This window comes from Pelodiscus sinensis, chromosome 29 (assembly GCF_052426305.1).
Source record: "Pelodiscus sinensis isolate ZL-2025 chromosome 29, ASM5242630v1, whole genome shotgun sequence".
NCBI lineage: Eukaryota > Metazoa > Chordata > Testudines > Trionychidae > Pelodiscus > Pelodiscus sinensis.
The window spans coordinates 10,768,496-10,778,719 of NC_143080.1; the positions used below are offsets into that span (position 1 = coordinate 10,768,496).

The window sequence follows — 10,224 nt, forward strand, 5'->3', positions numbered from 1 at the left end:
TCAGGGCCTTCGAGTTTGCCTGCCTGATACCAGCACCTGCGTTCTGTCCACAAGCATCACCGAATAATCTCCAAGAGCAGAATGCTGCTTGCGGGTGTAGGTGACTTCTACTGTACCCAAGCAGAGAACTGTACATGCAGCAAAGGGCAGAAATCAGCTGAGAAAGTCACTACTCCCCTGCACTGGCTGCCATGGGCTTTTTCATTCCCAGTTACCAGAAGCGAGGTCTCAGAAGAGTAGGCCCTGCCCAGGTTTCAGGTGGACGGCAGTGTGACAAGGAAGACCGGGACTGGACTAGACAACCTCTTGAGGCCCCTTTCAGTCTTACGAGTCTATTATTATTGTTTGCTGTGTGTATTGTTGTTGTGTCTAGGAGCCCCAGGTGCTGACCAGTGTGCTAGGCGTTATACAAACACTGACTTAAAAGATGGCACCTGCCCCAAAGATTGTATCTACGTGCAGATATTGTGATCACTAGCAATAAAGGACAAAGTATTTTACCATATAGGTGATAATTTAATGAGGCTTTAATAAAGTTTGCGGGCCTGTGGTAAAATATTAATAGCTCTGCATCCTCACATACGTACAAAGACTGTATTTGCATAATTCGCTGCTGGTCTTTGAATGCCTGTTTCCGGGCACCTCACGTGGCCTCAGTTTCAGAGGTGCTAAGCTCATGCAGCCACCATTAGAGCCCTTTCTAGTTACAGGTAAATCCATTGATTAGTTGAGGAACTAAAAATAAGTTAAAAACTGGGCTCTTTAAAAACCAGAAGCGCATCCGTGTCAGCCTCTTCCCTGTCCCAAAAGACCCTCGCATTGGAATAATGCAGAACACTTCACACTTTCCGTATGGACCCAGATAACTGGAATCCTGGGCACAGACTTACATGGCAATTAAACTCAATTCTTAATGACTGTTATATGTAATTGTTACAATAGCAGAGGCAGCCGAGTGGGTCAGACCAGCCCCACTCAATCAATGGCCTCTTCCTCTCAGGCTAATTTGCACGCCACAGTTCTACCCTTTGCTATGAGTTAGGGTTACGTGGTGCACGTCTCAAGGGCTCTCATCACTGCAGGAGCGGGCTGTTTGTGTAGGTGCATTATGGCTCTCTTCTGTGAGTCATGTATGGAGTTAAGTATCGCCGTAGCAGTGAATTCCTTGGCTTTGCAGTGCTTGATTCTGGGATATTACAACAGCCAGATGATGATTGGCACCCCTCGGTTACGGAGATGTAGTCTCAGCTTTCATTCCATCTTACAGAGCTTTTTCTCTTGCAATTCACATTAGGGTTCTTAAAACTCTTTCAAACCAAACCTACATCTAGGGCCCATTCCCCAGACCAGGGTGTTCCCCAACAGCCCATCCCACCCAACAGCCACCCAGCTCCTTTTTCACGAGGTACAACAGTAACCCCAGTATTATTTCTTATTTACGAGGCCAGGCAGGCAACAGCTAAATAACATCCTGCCTTTAATCCCGGAGCAGACACCCCTTCCCACTCCTTGCCAACATGCCCCACCCATGGTGGAGACTGTCTTGTCGATTAACTGATTAACCGATCAGCAAAAGTAGGTTTGCCGAATCTGAATGTTCAAAACAGAGGACACTCCTGAGAGGAGTTAACAGATCAACTCATTAATACAACGTGACCCTATACAATGCACGCCAAGCTCGGGGCTCTGGCCGCCGTCTTGCTGCTGCCGGGGCTGCCGCTGCCCCCGCTGGCTCGCATGGTGCGAGGGGACGCTGCATGCCAGGCTCCCGCTTCCCCACTGCACCGCCCCGAGATGCGCGGCAGCGCGGGCTCCAGCGGCACCACTCACCAGCCGGCAGCCCGGGCTGCTGCGGGGCGAGGAGGAGAGAGTGAGGGGCCAGAGAGGCTGGTGGCTCGGGCCCATCCTGGGGCATGAAGTTAAAGGCACCAAGGGGAGAAGTGACGTGGCTAGAAAAGGAATCCAGGAATGCTTCCCAGAATCCCGTCCTTTCCCCTGCCCGCCCCATCAAGCACCCGCTCCCACAGTCCTCCCAGAGCTGAGACTGGAACCCCCAAATCTAACCACTGTCCACCGACAGGAAAGGAAAGAAGCCAGAAATGCTAACGCCCAGTTCCCTGCTCTAACCCAATGAACCCACCACTCCCCCAGAGTCAGGCACCCCCAGCCCCCCTGCTCTAACCCAATGTGCCCACCCCTCCCCCAGAGCCAGGAACCCCCAGTCCCTCTGCTCTAACCCAATGTGCCCACCCCTCCCCCAGAGCCAGGAACCCCCAGTACCCCGCTCTAACCCAATGCCCTTCCCCTACCAGAGAGGGACATAATCTAGGGGGGCGGAGAGTAATGCTGTGACTCCGTGGGAGGAGCCTCCCTCCCCCCCATCTGACCTGGCCTGGGTTTCATCGGTGCCACTGCCACACGCTTTTCCCACCAGGTGCTGGGGCGCGTGCACAGAGCAGTTGTGAACAGTCTGGGCACAAGGCTCCGAACGTTTGATTCGACAGGCACATGCTGCCACCCTCTCCCTGATCCCCTTTGCAGGGCAAAATCCCAGACATTTTTTGCCATTTAAAAAATCCGGCAGGCCGGAGATTTAACAAGTGAAAAGGAGAACATGTCCAGGAAAAACCGGACACATGGTAATCCTAATAAAAGTGTATAGGTTAATGCTATAGACTACACGCATTCTCCCCACCTCCACCAGTACATTTTCAGAAGCCGGGCTCGGTCCTGGCTTGCACCAGGTCCGGGACCTACTCCCACTGCAGCTCTGCATTTAAAGTATACTAAGAGCCAGGCAGGCGGACAGCCCGGCTCAGTTCCAGCTCATGCCAGGTCTAGGAGCTCAGCCCCCCCACTTACCCCCAGACAGGGGCTGCTGCCATCCTGTGCTGCTGCATCTATATTAGAATCAGCAGTGTGGGGCAACAGGCAGCCGGTCTGCAAGGGGAGCTGGTTTTTAAACTAGCTCCCCTCGCGGAGCAGGTCCCATCTGGCACTCCGTGGCAAAGGGCTCCTTGGAAGCAGGACTGGAGCACACTGGCTGCCTGCCCCTCCCCCGGGGACTACAGAATAGTTGAGTAACCAATAAGAATTCATGAGGTTAATCGACTATCCAATTAACCGATATTTAACATCCCTACTCCATGGCCCATTCTAAACTTGGCAGCTTTTCTTTCCTTTCTGTTATCCCCTCGAGCTGCCATTTCTAATGGTGGTGCACATAGGCTCATGCCTCAGTGCGCACAATCAAATGTATTCCACACCTGGATAGAAAAACCGAGTGGGAACATTGGTGGTGGGCATCCTGCAGCCCTGCGAGACACTGTGTTGACGGTTGCCCACGTGCAGGGTTGCAAGATTCCGTGGCTTTCCATCCGCTAAGGTTTTACTCCGCCTCATACTACTAAAGTGACGCACACATAAAGCCAGGGCACATGAAGTAAAGTGCATCCTGATTGCTCACAGCTCGGACTGAGAGAGTCGGGCGCGCCCTCTGCAGCCAATCAACCCGCTGCCACGGTTAGGGATGTTCTATTTAGTTGAGTCAACTAATCGACAAGTCAATGGAATTTCTAGTGGATTCGTTGATAAGTGGAGGAGCTGCAGCAGGAGGGACCCTTCCCGGCTCACACCCGGTCCGGTAGCTCTTAAAAAGCAGAGATGCAGCATCTGGGACTGGGCACAAGCTGGGAATCAGCTGATTCCCAGTTAGCATCTGGGCCCCGTCACCCCCTGACTCCCCTGCCCCCCGTGGAGATGGTGCTGGGGGGGAAATCGGCTTTTAAGCCAGCTTCCCCCAGCACCAGCTCCTGCTCCCCCCCTTTCCTGCCTCTAATAGACTAGTCGCTTACATCCCTAGCCATGGTCCTGTCAGCGCACCCCACAAATTCTAGGCGCACAAGCACAGTCAGCAAAACTATCCTGCCCCAGGAGACTGTCTTGCTTAGGACAATCTTGGGGGCCACTGAGATGAGGGAGGCCGCTCGTGCAGCCCCCTGACTGGCCTAGGCTGCGCACTGCCGGTTTAGGGAAGTTATATTCACTTCCCCAATGTTACATTTGCTTAGGTCACATTAGCTCGTGCGTTCCCTTGGTAAATGCCATACAAATGCCATCCCAGCAGCCAGGCCAAGCAACTCCCAGGCCACGGACCCTGCCCTGCTCCGCACTCTCCCTGCACTGACCCTGGAAAGCATAAAGCCTTGAACCAACGAGGAGAGGAGACTGTTTCCATGGCACCCTGCTCCCCAGAAGAGCCTGCAGTCCCACCTAGTCCTGTGGGTGCACAGCAAAGCAATGGCCACTCTGCCCCTCTGCCCCCCCAGAGACCTGAAGATGCACAAGCAGCCTTGACTCCCTCTGAGCTTTTTAAGGGGTGCCCCAGACCCCTGAGGTGCTGTGGAGAGAGCCCAGGAAATAGCAGCCCGACTTCCCCTTAGGGGTGTAAGTGAGAAGTCAAGTACTCGACTACCCGATAAGCCTAAGCTTAATGGGGAGTCGAGTCGAGTCCTCCACTACTCATTTCCCCCCTCCCCTTGCTGCCTCTGTGTCAGAGGCAGCAAGGGGGGGGAACAGGAGCTGGCGCTGGGAGCTGGCTTAAAAGCTGGTTCCCCCCAGCACCGTCTCTGTGGTGCTGCCAGCCTACTTCCCACCGTGCTGCCTCTATTCGGGGGAAGGTAGGAGAGGCAACCTCTGTTGGTGGCAGCTGAGGCTGGCCACATACAGGGGGTGCTGCTGGAACAGCTTCTGCCTGCAGCCAGCCCGGGCCACCACGAACAGGGGCTGCTGGACCCGGCCTGAGCCGGGACTGAGCAATCCTGGCTCACGCAAGTCCGGGACTGCTGTGGCTCTGCATTTTAAATGTAGTAAGAGCTGCCTGGCTATTATTACATTTAAAATGCAGAGCTGCAGCGGTCACAGACCCAGCTCACCCTAGGGGTGTTAAATTTTGAGTAGTCGACAAGAGCACCTCTGCCTGGAAGTGTAGAAACAGCCCCAGGACTGTTGCTACACGTCAAAGGTGGAAGCGCTGCGGGAAGCTCGGGGCCAGAGGGGCAGTCCCCCATTGGCCCCGTGCTTCCCACCCCATTTCAAAGCGGCAGATCCACGTGTGACCCTGGGTCAGCTGGAGACTCCCTCATTGACCCCAGGCTTTGGGCCACCTCCCCTGCTAATGCAGGCCCCGCTAGCTCCACCCACGTGCATGGACCAGCTGGGCTGCCTCCCCTGCTAATGCAGGCCCCGCTAGCTCCGCCCACGTGCATGGACCAGCTGGGCTGCCTCCCCTGCTAATGCAGGCCCCGCTAGCTCCGCCCACGTGCATGGACCAGCTGGGCTGCCTCCCCTGCTAATGCAGGCCCCGCTAGCTCCGCCCACGTGCATGGACCAGCTGGGCTGCCTCCCCTGCTAATGCAGGCCCCGCTAGCTCCGCCCACGTGCATGGGCCAGCTGGGCTGCCTCCCCTGCTAATGCAGGCCCCGCTAGCTCTGCCCATGTGCATGGACCAGCTGGGCCACCTCCCCAGCTCCACTAACACTGGAGAGCAGCAAAAGCAGGACGGGCTAGAGAAGGTGGTGGATGGGGGTCGGGAAGCGCCCCAGTGAAAATGAAGCAAAGGAGAGGATGGAGAAATCAACAGAGACAAGGCCTGCGAGAGAGGCAGGAGTGAGAGGAGAAGAGCGAACACAGACCACGTGCTGTGCGTAGCTCAGCTGCTTATGCCCAGGAAGCTTGAGAGAGCAAATGGGAAGAGGGGCTTTGTGCCCGGATTCTGTGCACAGGCCTCCCTTGGGGCGGGGTTGCCTTCCCATTTAATTTTTCTTGCCCTAGATCACTAGGGTTTCAGTGATGGGGAGGGAGGTTTGGGAACTCAAAGCAGTTTTGCAAACACCACAGATAGTTGGAGAAATTCATGCAATCGGGCTCTTGCCCTGAGCCAAAGCCCTCCCTATAAACCCAGCCCTCCATACAGCGCTGCACACAGCCCTCCCCCCTTCCTCACAGCTGCAGCTAAAGGTGCACTGGAGCGCAAGGACATCTCTGGCCACCCCAATTTCAGCCATCAGCATTAAGATCAATGTGAAGAGCAGCACCGGGTGACCGGCTTTACACAGGGCGGCCTTCTGGGACCTACTTAGTGTAGGCTTGGTCTTTTGGTTACACATAGACGGCAGGTATCATAGGCAGGGGCAGGCAACTCCCTGGCTGGCCCTGCCCCCAGCCACCTCCCATTCAGCACAGATCCTTCAGCCTCCTGCCTGGGCTTCAGCTCTGCACTGCCAGCCTCCCCTGGGGCCGCCCGTGTTCTGGAGGGAGCGGGAGCATAGGCCACAAGTGCTCAGGTGTGGGGAGGGGGGCAGGGCATCTCAGCAGAAGGCATCTCCCCCAGCCCTAGGTTCACCCACTGCCCACGTGGGATCAAAGTGGGGAACTGAGTTCCGTTCCTGGCTCTGCCACAGACTTCCTGTATGTCCTTAGGCAAGTCACCTAGGCTGTGTCTAGACTGCATCCCTTTTCCATAAAAGGGATGCAAATTAGACACATCGCAATTGCAAATGAAGCAGGGATTTAAATCCCCCCCACTTCATTTGCATAAAAATGGCTGCCGCTTTTTTCTAACTCGGAGCTTTGCCGGAAAAAAGCACCAGTCTAGACGCGGATCTTTCGGAAAATAAAGCCTTTTCCGAAAGATCCCTTATTCCTCGTCGCCCCAAGTATGCTATTAAAAGTTAACCAGTTAAACAATATGATTAACCAGGGAGGGCTGGGGTTCCATAGTTGGGGGGGTTGCTCTGGCTGGGTCCAGCCCTCTGGTTAACTGGTTACCAGATAAGCAAGCTGGTAAGGCTAATGCTTACCAGGTAACCTTTTACATCCCTATTCCCGAGTACACTCCAATACATTAAATTAAAGGCTTACGTTTGTTTAGACCAGTGTTTCTCAAACTGTGCTCCGTGGAGCCCCAGGGCTGCGTGAGACATCTCCAGGAGCTCTGCGAGGCTGACAAACTGGAACCATCGATAGGTACAACACACACAATCAGTGGACCCCTGGGGCTCCACATACATTTTTACGCATGTAAAGGGCTCCAGAGCCCAAAAAGTTTGAGAACTGCTGGTTTAGACCAATAAACCCTATTATTTTTTAATAAAGCCAAATTAAAGTAAGCAACTAAATGGACATCAATCACGCTCACGTAAATAGTCACATCCTCAGTCACCAAACAGTGGAAATGGCTATTCCATGGGAGGCCTTGAACGCCGCAGGCCATCTGGCCGGTCATGTCTTTACCAAGATAAACAATAATCATTTTATCATGAGAAATTACAACAAACATCACAGCCTCCAAGTCTCCAGCAAGGCCCCAGTGCTGCAGAGCTACCCAAGGGAGCCTGAGTCTGCACTAGTGTGCTTGGCTGAATGGGGGTGACTGGTTGAACTGGGGCCTAAAAGTATCAACTCCTTTCAGAACAAAGCATCTCCCGTTCAGGAGACAGAAGGGTTCCAGTCCCAGAGCGGCTCTGACTCCCATCCACTCTGACCTGGGGATCTTTGCCCCAAACTGCCCCCGGCCCCTCTGCTGCTCCCCCCATGTCCCTGGCAATTCCTCAGCCTCTGCCGACTTGTTGCATTTCAGAGCTTGTGTCTTTAAAATATGAGCTGGAAAAGCCACGTTTTTCCCCAGTCTTTCTGCCTGGTACAAACCAGGAGTTGCCCACCCTCTTGGGTGGACTTGGGCCAACTTGGAGAAGAACTGTGAATCCAAGGCATAAGCCCCAAGCCGCCTAGGCAGGCGGAGTCCGCCAGGGCATGATGGGCTCCCTAGGTCCAGCGAGGTCCTGATGCCTGGCCAGCGAGTGGCACGTGCCAAATCACTGTCACCCACACGGCAGAGGGGCCCCAGGCGCCCCAGAGAGGGGACTGGCCGAGCCACTCTGCCCGCTGGAGAACTCTGCGCGCCGCGCCTCGCGGGGCCCTGGTGTGCGGTCGCGGGGGCGCAGGAGCAGCGAGGCGCTACCCTGCGAGGATGGGCATTTGTCTGGGGTGGGGGCTCGTGGTTTTAATGCGCCGCGCGGCTGCTTCGTTCCCGTTCCCCCCACCCCCCCTTCTAGCCATGCCCGGGCGCCCTCCACATCTGGTTTCACTCAGCGCGCCCGCCCTTCCCCGCAGAGCCCAGCGCTCCCCGCCGCCGGCTCCTTCTCCTCTTGGCTTTCAAAAAACTGGGGAAGGGGGGGGGGAGGAGGACTCGACCTGGAGCCGCCGAGGCACAAAGAACCCGGCCCCCCTCCCCCCGCCGCGCGTAGGAGTTTGAAAAACTTTCGCCAACTCTACCTGAGCGGGCGGCGCCGAGCCCCGGGGCGAGGCTGAGGACGCAGAAGAAAGCGCAGGGCAGCAGCAGTGGCCATGGAGAGCAGGCGAGCGCCGGGAGTTTCATGCCCGGGGAGAGGTTTGCTGAAGGGTTTTTTTGGATGGAGGCTGGATCCCCCCTCCCCCCTCTCTCGCTCCTCGCAGAGCTCCTTGCGCTGGCTAATTGCGCTCTCCCGCTGCCCTCCTCTTGCTCCGGAGGGGAGGGCGCTGGAGGGGCTGGGGCGAGGGGGGCGGAAAGGCGGCGGAGGACACAGGAAAGTGGGTTTCTGCCTGTCTGCGGAGGATTCAAAGAGCCCCAGACACTGCGTCACCGGAGAGCCGGGCAGCCCGTCACTTGTGGGCTGATCCCAAAAAAGCAGGGAAGGGGGAAAAGCGTTTGAGGCTCAGCGCGCTGGAAGCAAACTTGGGCGGCGCTGGGCAGGGCGGCCGCCACCCTGGGCCGTGGGGAGCTGGAGGGCGCAGCCTTGCTCCGCTGGGGCTCGGCTCGGGGCGGGGAGTGGAGCGAAGCGCGTGGGAGCCCAGCCGGGCGTCCCGGATTCCTCCCTCCCCGCGGCCGCCCCACGCCCCCTCTGCAGTGGGAGCTCTGGGCCGGGGCGCTGGCTTGGGTCAGCCAAGTGGACAGGCGAGGGAGCCGTGGGGAGAGGCAGTGACATTCCGTCCAGGTTTTCCAAATACAGGGCGAGCAAATGCACTTGGCTCACTCATCCCTTGCACGTTAATCAGGCAGGTTGCAGAATCGGTCTCCTCCCCCATTGCCCGGGAGGAATAAATGCCCCAAGTCCTCCTCCTGGGGGTACCATGGTGCGACGGTAACACAAGGTGCTCTGCAGTGCTGCGCTCAAACCTACACGCTGGGCCTGCACCTAGCTCGGGAGAGCGACTCCACCCCCAGCCCAGAGTCTGGAGAGGCCTGCCCCGAGGCTGACACGTTGTGTGAACTGACTCCAGCCGTAGCCTGTTCCCCCTGCTGGGCCAGCCAACTCCAGTGCAAAGCACCAGGCAGCTCCAGGGGCTTGGGGTGTGGATGGGACCAGACTCAAGTCCTAACGGGGTTGTGCCCCCCTCCCCGTCCAGCTATGAAACACCCTCTAATGTTGCTTCCCTGCCCTGGAGGGACAGTCCTAGAGTCCAGCCAGTGGCCTCCCAAGTAGGGTGGATGGAAATAAGGGAAGGGCGCGGGGAGCCCAAGGGCTCAGACTTTAGGGAACCCATGGATTACCCCCTCATGGATGTCTCTCCCCCCCCCCCCCCCCCCATGGAACCCAATTAGCAGGAACTTCAGTTTGGGGTTTGAAAGTTTAGGGTTTCCTGGTGTGAACACATTTCAGTACTAGGGATATTAAGGGAGCAGTCGACTACCCAATGAGCCTGTGTGTATCTGGTCATCAAGCTGACTACTCGCATACCCCCCCGCCCCTTTGCTGCCTCTGTATCTGAAGCAGCAAGGGGCAGGGAAAGTGGGAGCTAGTGCTGGGGGGAGCCTTATAAGCTGGCTCCCTCCAGCATCGTCTCCACAGTGCCGCCTGTCCTTTCTCCCCTCCCCCGTTGCTGCCGTGAAGCAGCCCCTGTCTGCAGAGGGTCCCAACTCCTCACTGGGACCCCCCCCCCAGACAGAGGCTGCTGCTGGCTGGGCAGGCAGCCTGGCTCAGTCCCAGCTCACGCTGGGTGTGGGACCAAACCCCACTGTGGCTTTGCAATTTAAAAGGCAATAGGAGCCAGGCAGCCCGCCCCCGGGCACCTACTGCATTTTCAATTGCAGAACCACAGCGGGGTTTGACCCCAAGGCTGGGACGGAGCCAGGCTGCCTATCGACTAGTCGATAAAAAGTCGATCGACTACTCAGTTAGTTAAATA

General features: G+C 56.7%; 1 protein-coding gene across 2 annotated transcripts in view; it reads right to left on the reverse strand.

Moving 5' to 3' along the window:
- Positions 1–8,803, reverse strand: part of MRC2 (mannose receptor C-type 2) — an 85,417-nt gene extending 76,614 nt beyond the window's left edge. The window contains exon 1 of one of the 2 annotated variants that reach the window (XM_075911591.2): positions 8,335–8,803. In XM_075911591.2, coding sequence (XP_075767706.1) covers positions 8,335–8,437 — 103 coding nt within the window. In that variant the 5' untranslated portion in view covers positions 8,438–8,803. The remainder of the gene's footprint in view (positions 1–8,334) is intronic. The other variant, XM_075911590.2, reaches the window with a different exon arrangement.
- Between the last annotated feature and the right edge of the window lie 1,421 nt (positions 8,804–10,224).